General features: G+C 57.9%; 2 protein-coding genes across 2 annotated transcripts; one reads left to right on the top strand and one right to left on the bottom strand.

Moving 5' to 3' along the window:
* Nucleotides 1–283: 283 nt before the first annotated feature.
* On the bottom strand, nt 284–2,873 carry LOC125995957 (collagen alpha-1(III) chain-like). The gene is made up of 2 exons (XM_049764900.1): nt 2,682–2,873; nt 284–1,822 (listed from the first exon to the last, which is right to left on the bottom strand). The coding sequence occupies exons 1-2, from the start codon at nt 2,871–2,873 to the stop codon at nt 284–286; spliced, it is 1,731 nt and encodes a 576-aa protein (XP_049620857.1).
* Nucleotides 2,838–22,655, top strand: CDYL (chromodomain Y like). Its single transcript, XM_049764963.1, has 7 exons — nt 2,838–2,895; nt 13,553–14,225; nt 17,141–17,400; nt 17,729–17,901; nt 19,847–20,057; nt 21,015–21,158; nt 21,468–22,655. The coding sequence occupies exons 1-7, from the start codon at nt 2,872–2,874 to the stop codon at nt 21,624–21,626; spliced, it is 1,644 nt and encodes a 547-aa protein (XP_049620920.1). The 5' UTR covers nt 2,838–2,871; the 3' UTR covers nt 21,627–22,655.
* The last annotated feature ends 1,484 nt before the right edge of the window (nt 22,656–24,139 follow it).

The following is a 24,139-nucleotide window of genomic DNA, read 5'->3' as shown; positions in this document are numbered from 1 at the left end:
CAGCCGGGTGGCACTGGGGGTGGGGCGCGCCGTTGGAAGGGGGAAAGGCTCGGCGGCTGACTTTCAAGTGCCCGCGGGCCTGGGGGCTTTGTGGACCCGGCGGCTCCTCCCTGGAGCGGGATTCGCCTGCAGACGCCTCAGGGCTGGAAAGATAGGACCTCGGATAGGGAGCTAGCCTTGCTCCCCCGCCGCCGGGCGTGTTCGACCCCTAGGCTCCAGGGGGGATTCCGGAGCGCTGAACCTGCGGATCTCCGGCGTCGATCCCCAATAAAACAGGACAGACTTAAACGTGGGTGTCATGGAGATGCTCGGGAGAAATGCGGGTCGTGTGTGATCCAGTTCCCGTCGCTGACTGGGTGTGCGGGGGGGGGGGGAAGGTTCGGTCCACGAGACCCGCTCCTCCCGGCCCCGATCCACGACCCCGACGCGGAGTCCGGCCTCGCTCGGCCGTCTGAGGGGGCTGGAGCTGGCGGCGCCTCGGCTGCGCTCTCGTGCCACGCGTGCGCGCGACGCCCCCGACGTCCCGGACCCTGGTGGCTCCCAGGACTGTGCGGGAGGGAGCGGACGGACCGAACGACGCCGGACGGAGGCCGAAGCAAAGGGAGCTTTCGCGGCCGCCTCGGGAAGCCAGCCGCTCCGTCCCTAACCTGCCTGGGGTGCCCGAGTCCGGCCCGGCTCGGACCGGCGGGAGCGGTGGGAGGCGCCAGGACCCACGGGGCGACCTCAGGTCCTGCTCGCCGCCCCCCGTCCCCACCCCAAGTCCCTTCCCGGGTGGACAGCGCGTCCCGTGTGTGTCCCCTTGGCGCGCCGGGCCACTGCGCACGGCGGTGGCGCAGCCCGCCCTTCCCTGGGAGGAGGACGCGCGTGGGCGAGCAGGAGCCGGTGCCCGGCCAGGTCCGTGGGGCGCACGGCGGGAACAAGAGGGAACCCGGGGGTGCCCAGCTTCCCGGACACCGGGCAGGGAGGGGATCCACCGCGTGCCCAAGTGCAGCGCGCGCTCGGGAGGTGCCGGCTCGGGGTCTCCATTTGCGTGCTGGCACACGAGCGTGCCCGTCCGGCCCGGGGGGGCAGTGACCCCGCCAGGTCCGGTCCAGAAGCCCCCAACCCCAGAGCTCGGAACCGCTGGGTCCAGGCGCCAGGGCGGGGCGGCCGCGGGGTCCCGCCAGGGGAGAGCCGGGGCAGGGGCTTCGCGGGCAGGTGCGCGCGAGCTCGGTGGGTGGACGGCGTGCGGGTCGACCGGAGATGCGGGGATCCGGGCCCGGGGTGGTTCGGTTGGGCGCGGGGCGCAGGAGGCAGAAGGCGCGCGGCCTGGGTGGCCCGGGGGAGCCGGGAGGCGCGAGGGCCCTTCCTTCAGGCAGACGCGCCGCGGCTCCGCTGGCAAGTAAGTCCTTCCCCGGCGGCCCTGCCCGCGATTGCGCAGGGGACCCCCCCTCCGTGCCCGCGGCCCCCGAGGGACAGCCCCGGGGACAGCGCAGCCCCGGGAGCCCGGGCCCGCGCGGCTCCTCCCAGAGGCCCGGGGAGGCCGGCGTGGGGTCGGCCGCGCCTTTTGCACCGCCCAGCCGCCTGCGCGCCCCGAGGGCCGGCAGGACCGTCCGGTCGGCCAGGGCGCGCGCTCCGGCTCCGGGTCTTGGCGGCGGCCGGAGGGAGGGAGGAAGGGAGAGAGGCGGCCTGCACGTGGGCGGGCGGGGAGCCACCCGCGGGCCGTGCGCGGTCGGTCGGCTCCCCGGGGGTGCCCCGTGGACACAGACGCCCCAGCGCGCCCCGAACCTCGGGTCCCGTGTCGATCGGTGCAGCGCACCCGGGAGCCCGCCAGCGGCCCCACCTAGCCCCGGGCCGGCGAGTGCCGCAGGCGGGGCCACGCCCAGGCCACGCCCCTCGGGCCCGCCCCTTCCTGCCGGCGCAAGGGGCCCGGTCGGCTAAGCCCCGCCTCTCGCCCCGCCCCGGCAGAGAGGCTCCTCCCCTTCCTGCCCGCCAGCGCGCCTGTGAGCGGCTGCCCTTGTCCCAAGCCCCGCGTCTTCAACAGGCTCCGCCCCGAAGAGGCTCCCCCCCTTCCTGCCCTTCCAGAGTGCCTGAGTGGTGTTCAGCCTCAAGCCCCGCCCCCTCCGTCAGGTCCCGCCCCCGCTCTTTAGCCGGCCGCGGAGCCCGGCTATCAAGGCCACCGCCCCGTAGAGGCCCCTCCCCTTCCTGCCCACCAGCGCTCCTGTGAGCGGCCGCCGTTGCTGAGTCCCGCCCCTTCTTCAGGCCCCGCCCTTGCTCTTTCCCTCGGCCCGTGGAGCCCAGGTCGGCTTGGCCCCGCCCTTAGCCTCCCCTTCCCGCCCGCCAGCGCGCCTGTGAGCGGCTGTCCTGGCCTAAGCCCCGCCCCTTTGCTAGGCCCCGCTTGCTTCGCCGTCGGCCCGCGCCGCTCCCAGGCCCCGCCCCTGCCGCCCCGCCCCGCGGCCGGCCCCGCCCCTTCCTGCGCGCTTCCCGCGGGAGGCTGGAAAACCCGGCGCGGAGCGGAGCGGCGCGCCCGGCCCGGCCCGGCCCCGCACTGGGCATGCTCAGAACGGGCCGGGTCCGGGTCGCGAGTCGGAAGCCGCCCGCGCTCGGCCCGGGAGGGCAGCGCCGCCGCCTCCTCCGCCTCCGCCGCCGCCGCCGCCGCCGAGTCCGCGCCGCCCGCCCGCCCGACCGCCCGCCGCACGCACGCACGCACGCAGCCCGCCCCGCGCGGGGCCATGAGCCCGAGCCCACGCCGGCCCGCCGGCCCCTGAGGAGCGCCGCCCGGCCCGGCCCGGCCCGGCCCGCGGCGGCCGCAGCGGCAGGAAGCGCAGCAGGCCACGCACGCCGAGGGCGCGGAGCGAGCGGGCGAACAAAGTGCGGGCGCCTGCCCGCGCCATGGCCTCCGAGGAGCTGTACGAGGTGCGGGTCCGCGGTCCGCGCGTCCGGCCCGTCATTCATCGGCCGCCGGCCGCCAACTTCGCCCGACTCCCGCCCGCTTAGGGACGCCGCTTAGGGACGCTCGGGCCGCGCTCCGGCCGCCCGCGCGCAACTTCGCGGCCCATCCCGGCGGGCCGCCTCCCTCCCGCCCGAGTGGGGCCCGGCCCGGCCGGCCCCCGCCCCGGGACCTCCACCTCCACGTCCACCTGGCCGCCCGCCGGCGGCACCCCGGAACCGCCGCGTCCCCCCCCGGGAGTCGGGTGGCCAGCCCCCGAGCCGGCCGCCCGTGGCTGCGTCCGCGTCTCCTCTCGGGAGTTGGGGTCCCGCGCGTGGCCGCTCCCTTCTGCTGCTTGCTCGGGCCGTCCCGCGGGCGCGGGGCGCTGGGGTGCGTGGAGGTGCTCAGGGCTCGGTGCGCGCGTGCTCGGGGCCTCTGCGAGCTGGGGCCCCCGCCCGGAGCCCCTCGCCCCTCGCACCTGACTGGCCCCTCGGGACCCCGACGCGCCCCAGAGGGCCGCCGAGCCGAGCCGTGGGTGCCCTTCGTCTGGGTGGCTCGAGGACGCTGGGTTTGGGGCCGGGACTGCGAGGCAGGGAGGTAGGTGACTTCCCTCCCGGGTCGGGTGTCGCCGGCTCCGGCTTGCTTGCTTACCGCCCGTCTTCCCCGCGTAAGGAAGGCTCGGCCCCCACAGATGCCTCCGAGAGGGTGTCCCGCCAGCGTGCGTGTGCGTGTGCGTGTGTGTGTGTGTGTGTGTGTGTGTGTGTGTGTGTGTGTGTGTGTGTGCGCGTGTGTGTGTGGCGCTTCAGGTCCCTCGGTCCGGGTCTCTCCACGCGGCTGTCCCCCTGCCCTGCACGTGGGGGACCCTCTGACTCACTCCAGGGTCCCGGCGGGGCCTGTGCCCGTTGGATATTCCGGAGCATCGTGGGGTAGTTTGAGGTTGGGCGTGCGAGAACCCCACGCCCCACTTTTATTCAATGGCTTCGGCTCTTTTAGGGTCCATTCAAATTGGGCGATAAAAAATTTTGTTTTCAGTTGTAGGAAGGGAGCTTGGTTATGGTGTGTCCTATGTTTGTGGATTTGTGTACATTACTGTGTCTTCCTCAATACCTCCGTCTCACACTGAGTGAGCCCCAAGGTCCTGTCTTCCTCAGCATCCACCCAGCACTCTGGGGCTGTTTCTTTTGGGGTGTTTGCTATTTTGTTTAATCTCCACACAAGATGGGGATCACCTTTGTCTCTTACTTCCCAACTCCACTTACCATGACTTCCCTCTTACTTTGGCCAAGTTCCAGCCAAAGCAACAGCCAAAGTGGCTCCGAAGACCTGGTTCACTAGGGAGGGTGCTTCTTGCCTTGCACTTGGCCAATCCAGCCGCAGTCCCCGACACTACACAGGATCCCCTGAGCCCTGCCAGGAGTGACCTCTGAGCATCACTGGCTGTGGCCTCAAAACAAAACAGAAAGCAGAATGGCGCATGGCCCTATCTATCTCTTCACATAGATGAGTAGTAATGACTGCTCTTGGACATTTGGGTTGTTTCCACATCTTGGCCTTTCTAACAGTGTTGCGTGAACATAGTTTGTTTCTTTGGATTCATGTTTTTTGGGTCCTGGGCAGTTGCCGGGGAGCGGAATTGCTGGATGGAAGTTCTGTTCTCAGTTGTTGGAGATGTCGCCAAACCGTTTTCTATATTCTATAAAGACTACACAGCTACAGCTGTGATGAGAGTTCTTTTCTCACACTTCCTCACCAGCACTTCGCGTTCCTTGACTTCTTTTCAATAGACCATTCTTGCTGGTGTGAAGTGATGCTTCATTGTCTGTATTTCCCTGATGGTTAGTGAAGGTGAACATTTACTAATGAATTTAACTCAATCAGCTGTTCCTCTCCCTATTTATTTTTGATCAGTGGGCTGTTCTGCAGTTGAGCTTTGAATGTGCTTCGTATACCTTGGACATATAAGACTCCCTAGATATTGGCCATCTCGTCATCTCACAGGTGATTTCTCTGAGGTCAGAATTGTTACGAGCTCTGATTTTATTTGCTTCAGTGCATCTTAAAAAAGAGCAGGCCCAGTATCAAAATTTTTATTTCCATAGTGCCCACACCTGTTGGTGCTCGGGGCAGATCCAGGCCAGTATCCGGGCAAGAGCCCTTCCTGCTGTGCTATCACTCCGGCCCTGATATCGAAGTCTTTGATCCCATCTTGAATCAAACTTGTACAGCGTAAGAGAACAGCCGAATTTCATATTTCCACACGCTGCTCACATGCTGCAGTTGTTTTTTTCTGTCGTCGTTGAACAGGCAGTTTGGAAGAGGTTTTTCTTGCTCACTTCACATACAAAACCGTGTGCTAACGAGCTGGCCTTGCCCCTGAGGGTTGGTCCCCCAGCTCTCAGCTCCTTCCATGCTGTTTGAGTTACTGTAGCTTTGTACTAAAGTTTAAAGTCCAGGAGTGGATTCCTCCCACTTCCCCCTTTCTCAGGATAGTTGGTTATTCTGAGTCTGGTTGCTATGTAGTTCAGAATTATTTGTTCTGTTCTTGAACAGTGTGCCCTGGGAACTTTGATAGGGATGTGTTGTGTCTGCAGATCGTTTTGGGTAAATTGGTCGTTTCTAGTCCCAAACAAGGACTAGACGTATTGACATTTCCTTGTCTTTCATTGCTATCAGAAATGATTCATGATTTTTACTAAATGCATCATTCACCTTCTTTGTTGGATTGGCCCCTAGAGTTTGATTTCGGGTGATTTTTGTTTGTTTTGCATAGAGTTGTACATGGGATCTTTTCTTTTCTTTTCTTTTCTTTTTTTTTTTTTTTTTTTTTTTTTGGATTTTGGGCCACACCCGGCATTGCTCAGGGGTTACTCCTGGCTGTCTGCTCAGAAATAGCTCCTGGCAGGCACGGGGGACCATATGGGACACCAAGATTCGAACCAACCACCTTTGGTCCTGGATCGGCTGCTTGCAAGGCAAACGCCGCTGTGCGCCGCTGTGCTATCTCTCCGGGCCTACATGGGATCTTTTCTAAATCCTTATTTCTCTTCTGTAGTGTTGTTGGTCCATGTGATTTTTGTGCATTACTAGATAGTTTTTTTTTCCCCTAGGAACTTTTGGTGTCATCTCAGTATCATATCTTCTGCAAACAGAGAGTTTGATTTCTCTCTCTTGCCTACTTTCTGTGGCAAGAACTTGTAGTATTGTTGAACCGTAAGGGTGGAAGCAGACCTTGGACCTTCCTGTGAAGGATGATGTTACTGCAGGCTCGTGGTCTGGCCACCAGGCTCCTTCAGCCGATGAAAAACAGTCAGCAAGAATATTTGCATCTTGTCAACTGCTTCCTCTGCATCTCTGGAGATGGTCCTATGGGTTTTGCCCTTTTACTCATGTGCTGTATCACATTAATTGGTTCACATTTATTGGACCTTCCTTGTATCCCTGAGAGAAATCCCACTTGGCCATGCTGTATGAGAATTTAGTAGTGTTGATTTTGGTTGGCTGAGATTTCATTGAGGGATAGTTTTATGACCTTGAAAAGTGTGAGTGGATTCTGCCAGGGCTCGCCCCTCGCCATGGTTTCCATGCCAGATGGTCCATTCCCTTCTGTTTCCTTGTGTCCCTGTGTGTGTCTTTGGGGAAAAATGAGACATGGGGGCCGGGCGGTGGCGCTAAAGGTAAGGTGCCTGCCTTGCCTGCGCTAACCTTGGACGGACCGCGGTTCGATCCCCCGGTGTCCCATATGGTCCCCCAAGCTAGGAGCAACTTCTGAGCACATAGCCAGGAGTAACCCCTGAGCGTTACTGGGTGTGGCCCAAAAACCAAAAAAAAAAAAAAAAAGAAAAAGAAAAATGAGACATGGCTCTTTCTCTTCTTTGGGCCAAGCATGGTTGCTCCTTTTTCAGCCCCAAGAATTTTTTTTTTTTTTTTTTTGGTTTTGGGTCACACCTGATGGCTCTCAGGTTACTCCCGGCTCTGCGCTCAGAAATTGCACCTGGCTGACTCTGGGGACCATTTGGGGTGCCAGGATTCGAACCACCATCCGTCCTAGATCAGCTGGGTGCAAGGCAAACGCCCTACCGCTGTGCCACAGTGGAGCTGAGGGCTGTGGGGTCCATCCCGTGGTCGTGGTCAGTCTCCCGTGCTTCATATGCTCCCTGGACCAGCACCTTGAGAATTATGGGTGCAGGCACTGTGGAGGCCAGGAAGGTCCTGCCCCGGAGAAGCTGTTTCTGCCCTGAGCTACGGCTCCCTGCTCTCTGAGCCCGACTCCCTGCTCCCAACTTCGGACCCTGGTTCCTGGCCCCAACTTCTGCAGAGGACGGCAGGTGCAGTCCTGCTCTACATCCCTTCCTGCCCTGCCATCCCAGGGTCTTTACTCTTTCCCATCCCTCGTTCTGCTGCTGTCTCTGAGCTGGGCTTGGCTCCTGAATCTTCCCACCCCTCCTAGTCTTCTTTCTTTTTAGAATGAAACCGTGTGCACCAGGATTATCCCCAGTCTTGCCATGCACCCCAGAACCTCTCCTTCCTCTCAAACCACCTCTTCCGTGGGCTGCTGCAGGGTGATCCATGGTGTCTGCTTCTCCCAGGAAGTGCCAGGCCACCTAGTGGTGCTGCCGCGTGTGGCCCCTCTGGGTGGATAATGCCCACTCGATGTCATTTCCTTGGGTGTCTCTGAGCAGCTGCAGACAGAACTCACTCAGGCCTTTCTGGGCATCCTAGCCCCGTGTGCTGGTGTAGACGTGCTGTTCCTCATCTCTCTATGCAGCTCTTCAGCTGGGTATAGAGCGTGTTGGTTGGATATCTGTTCTCGGATAGTGGACTCCTGAAAATCTTGAAATGAGGCACTGCTCCTGGGGGCAGTCTCTGGGTGGGTGGGAGTGTGACCGATCCTTGCGGAACTGTGTCCCAGCATCTCGGGGTGAGGTAGCCTGGACAGTGCCCAGAGCAGCCTGGTTGTGTGATGGCTGCACTGGGGGTCCTGGGGTGCTGAGGTGTCTTTGGGGGCAGGATTGGAACTCGCCAGACTGTGCCCTGACAGGGCCTCCCCTCCCTGTAAACCATGAGAGGGAGGCCCCATCCTGTACCTCTGGTGGCTCCAGTACTTAAATGCTAAAGAGAAAACTCACTCCAAGGAAACATCCTTTAGGGATAACTCTTGGCCTGGTGTTCGGTCACGCTCTGACTTATTTTTCAGTCCTGGAAACACGACTTTAGCTTTAGACACAGACATTGCCCGTGTGACGTGTGTGCATATATGTTTGTGTGTGTGCACATCTGTGCACTCTGCCCTACCTGCCCTGCTGGTGCCCTGGAACATGTGGTGTCTCCACACCTGGTCTCCGCCCCTCTGTGCCGCTGTCTGTCCAGTCTCTGTCCCTCCAGCGCCTCTGTAGTGGCTGGCACTTTCTGTCTGGAATGATGAGGGTGAGCGAGTTCATGCCGGCTTCTCCTGAAACAATAGGAACATCGTTCTGGATATACCGCTGATATATCCTGGGAACTCCTCACACTGTGTAACACTTTCTGGTGCTCTCTAGAAAGGACTAACACTGTTGCTATACCTTCTGATACATGGAAGTTTTTAACTCTGGGTACGTGCTTCCTGACACTCTAGGAACTGCTCACTTTCTCAGTGATACCCTTGATCCTTTAGGAATTACTGAGACCCTGGATTTCACTCATGAAAAGGCTGTGGCTATACCCCTGATTCTCGGAATTGCTAACATCGTGATGATATCGCCAGATGCTCCGGACTCTTCGGCTCTTGATCATACTCTTGCTACTCTGGGAATTTCGAATGGAGTGGATATACCCCCAGATTTACTCTGGAACAACTCTGTGGTGGAAAGTACTCTTGATACTGTGGGAATTCCTAACACTCTTGATTACACTCAGGAGAGTCTTGGAATTCCTAATTCTCTGATATTTACTGCTCAGATACCTGGAATGCTTGTGTGCTGGATAGTACTCAGTACTCTGGGAAGACCTATTTATAATCATGACATTCTTGGACTCCTAATACTCTGCATATGTGTCCTGGTAATCTGGGAATGCCTAACACTAAATGGACTTCTGATACTCGGAATGCCAAATGCTCTGGATATACATCCTGGTACTTTGGGAACTGCTAGCGCTGTGGGTATACTTCTAATATTCTGGACTCCTAATTCTTTGGATGGCAGTCTTGGTGCTCTGGAATTCCCATTGCTGTACCTCCTGATACTCCAGGAATTTCTGGCACTGTGGTGATACTTTGGAACTCCTAATGCACTGGGTAATCCTCTTGATACTCTGGAACTACCCCTGTTAACTCTGGTAACAAACAGTTAACGCTGTGGATGTACCGTACTCGGCAACTGCCAATGCTGTAGATCTGCCTAATACTCTGGACTTGATAATGCTGAGGATGTGCCTCCGGGCCCTCTGGGAACTGCAGTGGCCTCTGGGAACCCTGAACACCAGGCTCTACCTCTAGCCCTCTGGGCACCCATCAGCTCAAGGATCTGTCCCGATATGCTACTAACCAATGGAGCTATTTCCCTCACTTGGTTTTGCAGCATTGGACTTTCTCTACACCTTGGTGCTGACACCCCACTCTGGTGTCTGTATCCAGCTGTCTTTTTGTTGGTTTGTTTCTGGTTTTGTCTTGGGGTCACACCCTGCAGCCCTCAGGGGTTACTCCTGGCTCCGTGCTCAGAAATCGCTCCTGGCTGGCTTGGGGGACCATATGGGATGAAGGGATTTGAACCACGGTCCTTCCTGGATCAGGTGCATGCAAGGCAAATGCCCTACCACTGTGCTATCTCTCTGGCCCCATGTATCCAGCGTCTTAATGGTGGATGATTCTCTTCTCAGATCATGCTCGTGTGCTCTGCCGTCTGCTCTCATGGCTGGAATGGGGCTCTCAGCTCTTGGGTGTGGCTCCTTTTTCTACCAGGCCCAACAGTCATTCCAGAGCTTTGTATTTCCAGAGCTCTTGAGAATTTGAGGGTGCTCAACCCTGCACCACCCTGTCCACAGGGCCCACTTGCCAACCAGTCGTCTGGGCACCTTGTGAACTTCTGTCTTCCTGGGCCCAATTCTCAGCCCTGCCTGAACCCTCTGTCCTCTTCAGGCTGCAAACACCTGGTTCCCCAACCTTGGGCAGCATCATTCTCCAGTGAGACATGAGCCCCCTGGTCTGCATCCCTGAGCTCACACGCTACATGGCTGGCATGTCCTCCCCCGATGGTCCAGAGTATAACAGGAGGTCCAGGGCTTCTCAGCTCTTTCAGTGGCTCTGTGACTCCCTTGCTCCACCTCTACTCATGACCGTAGTTTCTACCCTCAGGGTAGCCCATCAGGTTCAGTGGTCAGCCAGCCTCGAGATACTCCTGAGTATGGAACCAGCCTCTGCCGTCAGAATACGTCTGAGTGTGTGCTCAGCCTCTGCCCTCAGGATACTCCTGAGTATCTGTGCCCAGCCTGCCCTTGGGATACTAGAGCATCTGTGCCCAGCCTCTCCTCTCAGGGCACTCCTGAACACCAATGCCCACATTTCCCCTGGGGATACTTTTGGGTATGAACTCAGCCTCTGACCCTGGGACACTCTGATTCCATGCCCAGCCTCTGGCTTAAAGGATATTCCTGAGTATGGGCCCAGCCTCTGTCTTTCTGATACTCCTGAGTGTTAGTACCTAGCCTCTGCCCCTGGGTTACTCCTGAGTATGGGCCCAGCCTCTGCCCTCGGGGTGCTCCTGAGTATTAATTTGTACCCAGCCTCTGACCCTGGGGTACTCCTGCAGATGGGCCCAGCCTCTGCCCTAAGGATTATTATTATTAGTGCCCAGCCTCTGCCATCGGGTACTCCAGAGTATCTGTGCCAGCCTCTGCTCTCAGGACCCTCCTGTATATTAGTACTTAGCCTCTTGCCCAGGAGACTCCTGAGTGTGTGTGCTCAGTCTCTGCCCTCGGGAGACTCCTGAGTGTCTGCTGCAACCTCGGCCCCTGGGATACTCCTGAGTATGGGCCCAGCCTCTGCCCTCAGAATACTTCTGAGTGTCTGCTCAGCCTTTGCCCCTGGGGTACTCCTGAGTATCGGTGCTCCGTCTCTATCTTGGGATATTCCTGAGTGCCAGTGCCCACGCTTGCCCTCAGGGTACTCCTGAGTATGGGCCCAGCCTCTCCATGTGTGCACACAGCTGCTGCTTGTGGCTCTGCCCTGCACAGCCTCTCCTCCCCCTTCTCCACACTTGTGTTCTCAGGATCTCTGTGTTCATCTGTGGAGCTCTGCATAGCTTTAGTGTCTCAGTTTCTCCCCGGTTTCATCATCGCTCACGTCTCCTGGGCCTTCCCTGGCACTGATAGGTCAGGAGTGCCTGAGCCATCGCCACCACAGACTTTCCCTGTCCAGTGGGAATAAAAGAAACAGCACGTCCTGGGAGGCACCACCCGAGTAAGCATGAGCAAGTGTGAGTAGGCCAGCATGTGTGTTAGTGTATATGCGTGTGTGTACTGCTGGTGTTCGTATGTGCGTGCATGTGTGTGTAGCCCAGTGGCCATCTCCAATAGTGGCTCTGTCCAGCCTCTTCAGCATGTGGCCATGCCCCGCCTCCCTGACTGTTGACCATCACCGTTGGCCCTGCAGAGTATGTGATATGCCTGTGCTGGCAGGATGAATCGGAGGAACGTGGGCAAGGCTTTGCTTGCGAGCAGAGACCTCAGATGCTCTGACGTGTATTTCTGTGGCTCTGTTGGCTCGAGTGCTAGGCATGGTCCCCAGGTCTTGGCCCCCACCCACTCTGAGCACCACAGCCCCGTCATGTGAAGTGGCCGTTGGACTTTGCCTGTTTCTGGAACTGTGAAAGATGAGAACCTGGAGGGCTCTTCAAGGCCATCCTCTCATGGGGCCCGGCTGTGCTCAGGGCCTGCGATTCCCTTCCTGGTCTGCTCATTACTTTTGTCCTGCCGGCTGACCCTCCAGCCCGCTGCTCCTCACGTTTGCCCCGTGTTGGGCTGAGCTCTTGGGCACATGGAGCACAGGCGATGCCAGCCCTGGGGCTGAGATACGCGGATGATCTGCGTGGACTTTTTCACATGGACAGTCACCCTGGAGACCCATAATATCCCCAGGCTGCTGACTTGCCACGGGGTGTTGCCGTCTCAGATTCAAGCCCATACCCGCAGGCACCACAGCCTGTCTGGTGTTGTCCTTGGGTTCCCCTGTGTGTGACTGTCCACATGTGGTGTGTCTGAGCTTCCCTTCCCTTCCTGTGGGCAGCCACAGCTGTCAAGAGCAGCAGCTTTCCTGAGTGTCTATGTGGTCTGCACACACAGATGTCCACTCGGTGAGAAATTCCACATGTCCATACCTGCCTGTCCCTGAGCTCAGAAGAAGAGGCCAGGCTCTGTGCTGGGCCTCGTGGCTGTCCAAGGTCACCCACATCTTCAGTTGCTGGTGCTCGGCAGGTGGTGGCCATGTGGTTTCTAGACTAGCCTGAGCTGCCCCATACTGAGGCAGGCAAGACCTTTGCTTGGCTGCACCCCCAGTGACTATCTGGCTTTGGGCACCCACACCCTCAGCAAGGGACCAATGCCCCTGTGTGTGCTGCAGCCTTGGTCTCGGCTCTGGGGGTCCTGGGCTAGCCCACGTGTAGCCATCAGCTCATATGTGTCCCCTCCAGCCGTTCTGAGCACACTCTTGTTTGGGGGCTCCAGTGGGCCTTGTTGGGGTGGGTAGCGATCTCAGGCAGCAGCATTAGTAGAAGCTGTGTGGGACCAGCCTGAGACCAGCCGCCTCACCCACCTTTGCTTGCTCTTCACTGCCTCTTTGCTGACCCGACACCAGGGAGGCAGGGCCAGGGCAGGGATGCTTCGGAGCTTCCCAGGCTTGGGATGAGCTGGGGAGGGAAGATGTGTGGGGTCTAGGAAGCCTTGTGCTGTCCCCTCTGTCCCCTGCACCGTGCTTCCTCGTCTGCTCCTGAGCTTAAGCAGAGGGTCCCTGCACCCTGGTGACAATCTCTTTGTGACCCAGTGCCTGCTAGTGTAGGCACTGGGCTCTATCCATGCCTCTCCTCGACCTGGCCATGTGTATTGTGGGCTCTGTTCACACCTCCTCGCTCAAGGACCTCCTTCAGTCCTGGGGTCTCCAGTGTGGCCTGTGCTCTGTGTCGCCAAGTGGTCGTTGCTTGGATGGACGGATGGGGTCCCCTCATCACTACCTTTTCCTTCTTGGGTCGGTACTCGTGTCCTCTGTGGGGAGTTGGCCATGTCCAGACGATCTCTGATCACCATCTTAAGGATTCCCCGTCCCTTCCCCGCTTTGAGTCACAGTTTGATTTCCGCAAAGTTGTCCATTGTTTCTTTTTGGGTTTCTGAGTAGCAGTCACTAGTTTGGTCATTACCCCATGATCGCCATGGTGGTCACTAGTACAACTGTAGGTGGGCAGCAGAGCCTGTGTTGGCCGGGCTCAGAGTTAGATGCCCAGTCTCACTACAGGTTGCAGGCTGCTAGTTGCAGAGTGAGTCCTGGGAGGGACCCGTGCCCCCAAGTTTACTATGGGCCCGCATGGGGCGCTTGTCCCCCTGCCCATCGTGAGCCTGCATGGGTCTCGCGCCCCTTTGGTCAGGTCTTGCAGACACCTCACACTCTCGTGTTCTGGGCAGGTGGAGAAGATCGTGGACAAGCGGAAGAACAAGAAGGGCCGCACGGAGTACCTGGTGCGCTGGAAGGGCTACGACAGTGAGGACGACACCTGGGAGCCGGAGCAGCACCTGGTCAACTGCGAGGAGTTTATCCACGACTTCAACCGGCGACACGCAGAGAGACCCCGTGAGGGTGTGCCGGCCCGTGCCAGCCGCACCTCACCCAGCAACGCCCGGAAGCAGATCTGCCGGTCCACACACAGCAGCCTGGCTAAAGTGCCCTCCAAGGGGCTTGTGATTGGCAAAGACCCCGAGCCCAAGACTGCCCAGCTGCTGGCTGCTGGCCAGAAGTTCCGCAAGAGTGTGGCCCCATCCTTGTCGGGCCGGAAGAATATGGACCTGGCCAAGTCAGGCATCAAGATCCTGGTGCCCAAGAGCCCCATTAAGAGCAGGACTGCGGTGGATGGCTTCCCCAGTGAGAGCCCCGAGAAGCTGGAGCCCGCGGAGCAGGGCCAGGAGGACACAGCGGCACCTGAGGTGGTAGCCGAGAAGCCCGTGGGGGCGCTCCTCAGCCCGGGTGCTGAGCGCGCAAGGATGGGCAGCCGGCCCAGGGCCCACCCATTAGTGCCTCAGGGGCCAGGCCCCGCCACTGCCACTGCCGCCATGGCCACAGGGCTGGCCGTGAATGGGAAAGGTGAGTGGGGATGCCGGTGTGGTGTCCACTGCCAGGGCAGCTACAGGTTCCCCAGGATCCTCCTGGGTTTTGGGGTACCTTTGAGTCCACCTGTGATCTGTCCACACTAGCCCTCACTGCCTGGCTATGGGGGATCATGGTTCTCATTTGTGCTGGCCCAGTGGCTTTGCTCACACACCTGAAATCACGCTGTGTGTGCTCACCAGTCCAGGAGGCCCCTTTTCTGCACCTGTAGTGTCTCCTATGTCTTGTGGACTCTGATGCCTTGCTCGGGTCTCTGGTTCCAAGTGGATGAATTCATGCCTCTGAGACCGAGGCCCCAGCTGCTTCAGGTAGCTCTGGCCACCTGCAGGGTATTAGATCCCAGGTCCACATTTTTCCAGCACTCCGTGCTCCTATTGCCCAGCCTGTTTTGTCCCCTTCAGCCCCCACTTCTCTCAGGTCCTGAGCTTCAGTATGACCTGTGTGGTCGGCTGAGCGATGGAGCTGACGTGCCTCTCCTCACAAGTAGCATCTCCCTCTAAGGGCCTTGCTCTGGCCGTTGTCACCCAGAAATTTGTGCAGGTGCAGGGGCCGGAGCAGTGGAGCAAGCAGTAAGGCATCTGCCTTGCCTGCACTAGCCTAGGACAGATCACAGTTCGATTCCTTGGTGTCCCATATAGTCCCCCAAGCCAGGAGTAACCCCTGAGTGTCACCTGGTGTGGCCCAAAAACAAAAAAAGAAGAAAAGAAATAAGAAATGTGTACAGGTGCAGACAGCGTCCTGGATGCTGCGTGGGGCGGCCGCCAAGGAGCAGGAGTAGATGGCCTGGCCCTGCCGCAGCACATGGGTGAGCCGGCCAGGGCACCTCGGGGGAGCTCCAGTGTCTTCATGAGCACTGCAGGGCCGAACACCCTCAGTGCTGAACACCTCAGTGGGGGTCACCTCTTCCACGTTCCACTGCAGGAGATGAGCAGTTAGGCCCTTTCCAGTTAGGCCGAGATGCTGTTAGCATCAGACGGTACATGCTGGTGGGTGAAGGGAGCAGGTTCTGCTGCAGTGTCCAGTGTCCAGTGCAGCCCTGGACAGCCAGCTCAGCCCCATGATGACCAGTGTGTGGGACAGGCCACCTCCTCTCTGTGGCCTCCGAGTCACTCAGGTCTTTGCACTGGTTTCTGGTCATGTCCCAGTCTTGGATGCCAACTTTGGTCCCTCAGTTTTCTTTGTGGCCCAGCACCTTCAGGCCTGCCCGCCTTCCCCAGAGACTGGTTCTCGGTGTTCCTTTGCTGGGTCCTCACACACAAGCAGACCCACATCGTGGCTTACCCGCAGTTCCGTGTTTGCCTCTGCCTGTGTCTAGGAACCCCTGAAGTCTACATGGCTGCCCTCGAGCACTCCCTGTCAGCCTGTGACAGCCCAAGGATAAGAATGGCATTTTTCCTACAGCTCAGTGCTGCAGTGTTTGACGCAGAATCGTGCTGGCATCTCCCATCCTCAGATCTTCTGGGTGGCCTTGTGTGTTTTTTCTCTGCACCGGCTCTCAGGCCCTTGTCCTTAGTAGTCACAGCAAGGCAGCGGGGGGGGGGGGGGGGGGGGGGGGGGGGGGGGGGGGGGGGGGGGGGGGGGGGGAATCGAGAAGCACTAAATCTAGAAGTGGTTTCAGTCAACAAGTGTTAGGGTTTGGGGGCCACAGGACTTAGTCCTGCAGGGGCTCTGGGCCGCTGTGGAAAGGGGAGGGGAGGAGGGCAGCTCAGCTCAGCACTGCAGGGGCTGTGAGTTCAGGCCTGACTTGGGTATACTGGCCTCCTGGGCTCTGAAGGGCATCGGGCAGGCGGCCTAGCCCATTCAGGTTACCAGGCCCTGTGGTGTTCTGTCTGAAGGCACATTCCTCACCCCCCCCCCCCCATCTGATCCCCTTTGTCCCTGTCACACTTGTTCCTCATGCCTGGCTACCACACAGTGCTCCTCCTGCATAGTCACACTGTGGTCCCCCACAGCCATGTTAGTGCTCCCTGCATAGCACACAGTGCTTCTCCTATAGCCATGCAGTGCTCCCCTGCACAGCCACCCTGTGCTCCCCCACAGCCACACAGTGCTGTCCTGTAGCTGTGTAGTGCTTTCCTACAGGCACACCGTACTCCGCGACAGCCGTGTAGTGCTCCTCCAATGTTAAGTATTTCGAAGCTTTTATAGTATTTCTCTTTGGTAAGTTTCCCTGCCTGCTTTCCCACCTACAACCTTCCAGGTAGGGGGCGCTGTTTAGACCTGAATAAATGGGAGTTGAGCTGGGAGGAGGATGGGGTCCTTTGGCAGCTAGCTAGGGAGCTCTAGTGTCTTGGAGCAATTGGCGGGTCGGCAAAGGATTTTGTGTCTGACCTTCTTGTCTCTTTTTACACTCCTGTCTGTGGGTTATTTATGGGTATCTATAGATCTGGAACTGCTTCGGGGAATGGGAATTGCCTTCCCTCCCTGGAAACTCTGGGAATCAAACCTTAACCAATCTTCTAGAAAACATGACACTACACTCCTATAGCCATGTTGTGCACCCCTGCGTTGCTACTGTGCTCCCCACAGCCACAGACTTCTCCCGGCCTCAAGGTGACCCCTCCCCTAGAGCCACAGCCTGGGACAGGCACAGTCACCACTGGGTGACCTCCCTGCATTCACTGTGCTGTGGCCTCCTGACAAGTGCCAGGTGGCCCCTCAGCACTGCCCCAGAAGCACCAAGTTGCCAGTGCTGGCCTTAAGCCCGTTGACCATTGGTGTCACAGTCATAGGCGGCAGGTGCGTGTCTGTAGTGGATGGCAGCTCTGCCCCCGCCTGTTGTGCCTCTTGCTCTCATTGCTTCTTTCCGCCTCTCCTGGCAACACCGTCGGGTGAGTTCCCTTGGGAAGCAGGTCCTAGACAGGGAGCTCACGGTGGGGCTCTGCCCACAGGCACATCCCCCTTCCTGGACGCGCTCACAGCCAACGGCACCACCAGCAGCCTGCAGACATCAGTGGCTGGTGTGGCTGCTGGGAAGAGGAAGTTTCTGGAGGAGCGGCGGGAGCAGCCCTTTGACAAGCGGCTGAGGTTCAGCGTGCGGCAGACAGAGAGCGCCTACCGGTACCGTGACATCGTGGTGCGCAAGCAGGACGGCTTCACACATATTCTGCTATCCACCAAGTCCTCCGAGAACAACTCCCTCAACCCGGAGGTGAGTCACTGAGCTGGCTGGCCTGCCCAGTGGCGCAGCCTTCCAGAATGCTCCAGACAGCGGCAGGGCAGGTCAACAGAGACACACTGACCACCCAAAGCAGGAGGTCACGGGCGGTGTTTCTGGGTGAGGCTTTAGCCCTGGGTCAGGCAGTGCCAGTGTCCAGGTCTGCCTGGGTTATGGCCCACTTGCTTGCTTGTGCCCTGGAGCTCCAAACGGCCTACCCAGTGCATACCGCTAAGCTGAGTTCAGCCATCTGCTGTGTGATGTCGCCTGCTGTCCCGCGGGTCTCAGACATCCGAACACCAGCCCCATGCCTGTCCTCTAGGTTATGAAGGAGGTGCAGAGCGCCCTGAGCACAGCGGCCGCTGATGACAGCAAACTGGTGCTGCTGAGCGCAGTGGGCAGCGTCTTCTGCTGTGGCCTTGACTTCATCTATTTCATCCGGCGCCTCACGGACGACAGGAAGAGAGAGAGCACCAAGATGGCAGAGGCAATCCGGTAGGTGATGCAGGGCATCCTAGGAGAGGCCCAGGAGCCCTGTGCCACATGGAGCACCATTGTGGGCACTCGTGGTCCTGCTGCTCCCACCCTGACTTTCCAAAAACCGTGAAAGGATCGAGTTTGCTTAAACGAAGCCCAGTGCACAGCCTGCACAGGTTCCTGCGGTTAGCAAGAGGGCCAGGGTCTCCCTACCCAGTACTCCATGCTGCTCACCCACCTTTTGGGGCATTGCCCCTCAGGATGCACCCACAAGGCCACGCCCATCGGGCCTGTCCATCCTTGAGCCCCCTAAGGACCCACCCACCAAACAGGCTGTATCTCTCAGGACCAATAAAGCCAGGACCTGCCTGACCACCTGAGCCCCACCCTATCCCCACTCCCCACCAGCTGCAGACCAGCTCTCCTTGCTGGAGAAAACAGACCCTTCTGGACCATTCAGCCCACGCACTCCCCAGCTTCCTGTCATGGGCTCAGTGGCTCCAACCAGATAGGAAGGCAGTCTTCTCTCAGGGACTCCATTCTCCTGCCTGGGTTGGCTGTGGCCTCTCTCCCCACTGCTGCCCCAATGGCTGACACTCCTTTTGTCCCTGATCTCTGGATCAGGGGCAGTTTTGCGAGGAGGAAGGCTCCTACCTGCCTGGTCTACCCAGGGAGCAGCAGGGCACCGGAGCCTATGGAAAAAATCACTTCAGATCCTGAGACAGTGCAGCCACCTTTCTGATTTTTTTTTTGTTTGTTTGTTTGTTTTTTCGGCCACACCTGTTTGATGCTCAGGGGTTGGTTACTCCTGGCTAAGCGCTCAGAAATTGCCCCTGGCTTGAGGGGACCATATGGATGGATGCTGGGGGATCGAACCGAGGTCCTTCCTTGGCTAGCGCTTGCAAGGCAGACACCTTACCTCTAGCGCCATCTCACCGGCCCCTCAGCCACCTTTCTGGATGCTTCAGTGATACCACGCACATACTCGTGTATGCACTGACACGGACACACAAGTCACATGTTCATGCATGTACTCATGGACACTGGTCACGTGCTCGTGCATACACTCACATGCACAGTCCCATATGCTTGTTCACGCACTTACAGGCACACTGGTCACAGGTGCTCATTCATACACTCCCATAGGCATACTTAGGCATATATGTGCCTGTGACCATGTCCCCTTACATGTGTACATGCACTCAGGCACTCAAATATATACTCGCACTGACTTGGGCCCAAGAGCAGTACTGAGGATCAACCCTGTGGCGTCAGGACCTGTCCTCCAGACTCCTCAGACCATATGAGAGGACCCCTGGGCCAGGCTTATAGGTGACGGTGCTCCACAGAGTCCCTGAGACCCTGACCAGAACCATGGAGCACTGCTGGGTGAAGGCATGTTTGTGTTATCTGGGTGTGTCTGTCCTTGCTCCCATGCAAGAGCCCTAGCAGCAGACTCCCTGGGCAGGGCCTGCCTGTGAGTAGGAGGCCTGCGCTGCCACTTTCCCAGTACCAAGGCTCGGAACCAAGTGGGTTCTGCCATCCAGCTGTGCCCCCTGCAAAGACCTCTAAGACCAGGCTAGTGTCGAAGTCACTGTGCCACTCCTGCAGATGTTTCCAGCTGTCACTCCTCTTCTCCCTTCCCTGGTTTTTGTACACACAGGAAGCATTTGGCTCTGGGCAGCCCTGAGTGGACAAGGACCTTCTGGCCCCTCTGCAGTGTCCATCAGAGCTGCAACTGCTCAGTCAACGCCTATGTAGCGGGGAAGTGGGGAGAGGGAAGAAATGGTCACTAAGCCCCAGAGCCTTCTGGCAGGCCAGGTCCTTTGGCCTCCTGGTCTCGGAATGTCCCCTGGGTCCTGGCAGCATCTGAGACTGGGCTTTGGGGGAATCTGGGCCACAGGTTCTGTGTTGCCGGAAGAAAAACTGCTGCTCAGTGAGTTCCCATTTGTTTCTGTTCAAGAAACTTCGTCAACACCTTTATCCAGTTTAAGAAGCCAATTGTCGTGGCTGTCAATGGCCCAGCCATCGGGCTTGGTGCGTCCATCCTGCCACTGTGTGATGTCGTGTGGGCCAATGAGAAGGCCTGGTTCCAGACGCCCTACACCACCTTTGGGCAGAGCCCTGACGGCTGCTCCACTGTCATGTTTCCCCGGATAATGGGTGGTGCTTCGGTGAGTCTCATCCCTGCCACATCCCCTGGCCTCTTGTCACATCCCATGGCCTTCCAGCCCCGTCCCATATTCTCTGTCACACCCCCTGTCTTCCCAATCAAGTTTTCTGACATGCACTTCTTTTCTTTTTGAACATCTTGATTACATAAATGATTGTGATTAGGTTTCAGTCATGTAAAGAACACCCCCTTCACCTGTGCAACATTCCCACCACCAGTGTCCCCAATCTCCCTCCATCTCACCCCACCCCCACCTGTACTCCAGACAGGCTTTCCAGTTCCCTCATTCATTCACTTGATTATGGTAGTTCTCTGTGTAGTTATTTTTATAGCTGTACTCACCACTCTTTGTGGTGAGCTTCATGGAGTGAGCTGGTGTTCCAGCCCTCCTCTCATTGTCTCTGAGGATTGTTACAAAAATGACTTTTATTTTTCTTAAAACCCATAGATGAGTGAGACTATTCTGCGTCTCTCTCTCTCTCTCTCTCTCTCTCTCTCTCTCTCTCTCTCTCTCTCTCTCTCTCTCTCTCCCTCTCTCCCTCTCTCCCTCTCTCCCTCTCTCCCTCTCTCCCTCTCTCCCTCTCTCCCTCTCTCCCTCTCTCCCTCCCTCCCTCTGACTTATTTCACTCAGGACATGCACTTCTTTTTTATGCACACATATCCCCACTGTGCCATCCTCATCACATGGCCTATCGTGTATTTTGGGACAGCTTTGTTTCTCACGTGGCCTTCCTGGACGGAGTAGCCATGGTCCAGTAGGGATCCCACCATGATCCTGCTTCTTGCAGTCAGAGCTATGGAGTACATGGTTTGTTCCACACATACATGTATGCATGCACACATATGAACAAGTGCACATTGTGTACAGCCAGCCAGTTGGTCCCTCAACCATGAGGCACTGTGTGTATGTGTCGGGGCTGCTTGTGCAGCCTCTCATGGCCCCCTCTGCTCCCTGCAGGCCAATGAGATGCTGCTGGGTGGCCGGAAGCTGACGGCACAGGAGGCCTGTGGCAAAGGCCTGGTATCGCAGGTGTTCTGGCCCGGAACCTTCACCCAGGAGGTCATGGTCCGCATTAAGGAGCTGGCCTCCTGCAACCCAGCGGTATGTGCCATGTCTGTGCCCACCTCCCTCCAACAGTCCAGCTAAAGTGGCCACATGGTGGGTGGAGTCTGGCCTGGTATTGGGGGGGGGGGGGGCTGTGCATGGTCCGTACCAGCCACAGGTGATGGTATGAGCCCATGCGTCTGCTGCCCCTCCCAGGGCTGTAGAGCTGGTGCTAAGGGCATGGGCAGCACATATGTCCTTGCAGGAGCATGGCCGGGTCCTCGTGCCGTGCTGTTGGTTAACTGGCTCCCACCTCCCTACACGCTGCTCCATGCGGAAGCTCTGACCCTTCTACCCGTGGCACAGGTGCTGGAGGAGTCCAAGACACTGGTCCGTTGCAACCTGCGCTCGGAGCTGGAGCAGGCGAATGAGCGGGAGTGTGAGGTGCTGAAGAAGATCTGGGGCTCGGCGCAGGGCATGGACTCTATGCTCAAGTACCTGCAGAGGAAGATTGATGAGTTCTGAGGCACGGCCTCGTGTTCTCCAGGAGCTTTTCCGTGCTGTGACTTTGAATAAAAGCATACAAAGCTCCGTGTCCGGGGTTCTGCTTCGGGACCTGACCAGCACTTCCACGGCTCTGTGATGTGGGGAGCACAACAGCTGGCCCAGCCCAGCCCTGCTCCACTGCTGCTGGGAGGCTGAAAGCTCTGACGACGTCTATCATGTTTCCTCCGAGACCCAGAATTTAAGCTAAGTGCGGGGCAGGCCTCGCCCCAGAAAACTTCTGGACCCCCACCATGGCCTGCGCCGCAGCCACAGAGGCCTTGGGAGCTTGGCTTGTGCTGAAGCCCTGAGGCCCAGACACCACGTGCTTCCTGGGGGGGCTGCCCGCTTTCCCCAGACGGAGGGAGCTCCGGGCTCTCGTTTGCAGTATTAGTGAGTCATAGACACTTTGCAGGGGCATGTGGGCTCTGCCCGCCTCGGGGCTGTGTCGGACCCCTGAGAAGATGCAACACAGGGATATTACTGGGTGAGAAATGCAACTTTATATGCAGTTTGGGTTTTGTATTTGCAGATGATTGATGTATTACACCAAAAAAAGTATTTTTATGTTTATAAAGTGTAATTTTTAGGTTCACTTAGAAATATATTTTATTTAATAAGTTAAAATTTTTGGGCACACTATGAAACACAGAAACTCCTTTTTAAAGAAGAAATAAAAGAGCTACCTTCCTTCCTGATATTCATGTCCTTGCCTTCCCGTGGTCCTGGTAGTCAGTGGCTTGGGCACAGCTTGACCTTCCAGGAGCCCGGGGCTGGCTTTGAGCTGGCAATCATTGAATGTATGAAGAACGAAACAAAATCCAAACCTTATTTTTGTAGTTTTGAAGTTTATACGTAGAACTGACCCCCTCTCCCAGTATTTTTGCATCAGTGGGCCCTGTTTTCGTTGAGTAGTTTGAGCTATATATAAACTGTACAATCTGTAAAGTTTTTATAGAATAAATATTCAGCTGTGAAACTGGTTAAATAAAACTAATATTTCTTAACACATTTGAAACGTATCAGGTTTCTTGTGGCTCTCGGTGGGCTGGATGGAGAAGAGTCTGGTACCACCTGCTGATGGACCTCCCAGGGCAAGCAGAGGGGGAGGGAGTGCCCTTGTCCCCCATCTCCCCACAGAGCTAGGTGCATGGGTCATCCATGTCTCAAACAGGCACTGGGCCCAGACAGGACAAGTGAGCTTTGTGCTGTACCACAAGCATGGGGGAACTCAGCCCTGTACGAAGCTCGGGCCAGAGGGCACAGCAGAATGGGCACAGGGCTGTGGGGGCCCAGAGGCTGCAGCCAGAGTCCTGCCCCTACACCAGTCTCTTGGCACACCACCAGCAGTGGCTCAGAACCTGTTAAATGGTGAAAATAGGATGGGACTTTGAGCTGCTGGTCCCCAGGTGCAGATGGGATGGATAGGTGTGGCTGTCGAGGGCTGGAGCCAGCCCCGATGCATGTTGGGTCATGACTCCTCGTCAGATGACCTGGCAGAGCCAAAATGTTTGCATTGGCCTTGGCCATGTTCAGAGCTGGGAACCCACCCCCAGCAGGTGGGTGCAGCACTCAGTAGCACCCCACAGTGGCCAGTGAGTCCTGCATTAGGGAGCCGGTGGCTGAGCCAACAGTCCCCCCTGTGGCCTGTCCACTTGAAGGGAAATTGGCCCCTCAGCTGGAGTGTGCTGCATATCCAAGGCCCTAAGCTGACCCCAAGCTGTGCCGCAGTGTGCTGAGCCTAGTGTAGGAAGAGGGTTCTAGTTCCACAAGGTGGCAGGAGTGGGGATCTAGCCCACGGCTGAGGATGCAGGATTGGGGGATCTAGTGCATCAGCAAGGGGGCATGTCAGGGGAAGTGAGTCCATGAGCAAAGGTGCAGGATTGGGGGGTGGGGGGGATCTAGTCCACCAATGAAGGGGGCAATATGGAGAAATATAGTCCACCAGTAAGGGGGGCAGGATCGGGATCTAGTCCACCAGTGAGGGGACAAGATCAGAGAACCTAGTCTACCAATGAGGGGGCAGGATTGTGGGATCTAGTCCACAAGTGAGGGGCAGGATTGGAGAATCTAGTCCACCAGTGTGGTGGCTTCAAGTGTAATCCAGCCTTGACGATGAGTGTGCTGGGGGCAGGCGGAGGACCAGTGCAGGGGACCGGGCTCAGAGAACCCTGCCCAGAGCAAGTCCATCTGGGGGCTTTTCTGTGTTCTGAATTCTCACGACCAAGGGCAGACTCAGAGTCAGATATGGGCCAGTATCGCCAGGGAACCAAAGGAAACAACCTTTTTTACTGGGTTTGTGGGCCCCGCCTGCTCTTGCTGGAAACCAGCATCAGAGCTACATGCTGGTCAGTCCCCTGAGACCCTTCTTCCAAAGCTGGTGATTGCCCACTCCACTACTGTTGGTGAACAAGATGGGAGCTTTGAAAGAAGCTGGGGGCTGAAGGTGTACCCAGCCCCCAACCGTCCCCTCTCCGCGGGGACCTCCTCTGCCA

Source organism: Suncus etruscus, chromosome 18, assembly GCF_024139225.1.
Source record: "Suncus etruscus isolate mSunEtr1 chromosome 18, mSunEtr1.pri.cur, whole genome shotgun sequence".
Taxonomy (NCBI): domain Eukaryota; kingdom Metazoa; phylum Chordata; class Mammalia; order Eulipotyphla; family Soricidae; genus Suncus; species Suncus etruscus.
This window is presented reverse-complemented; position numbering and strand designations above follow the sequence as displayed.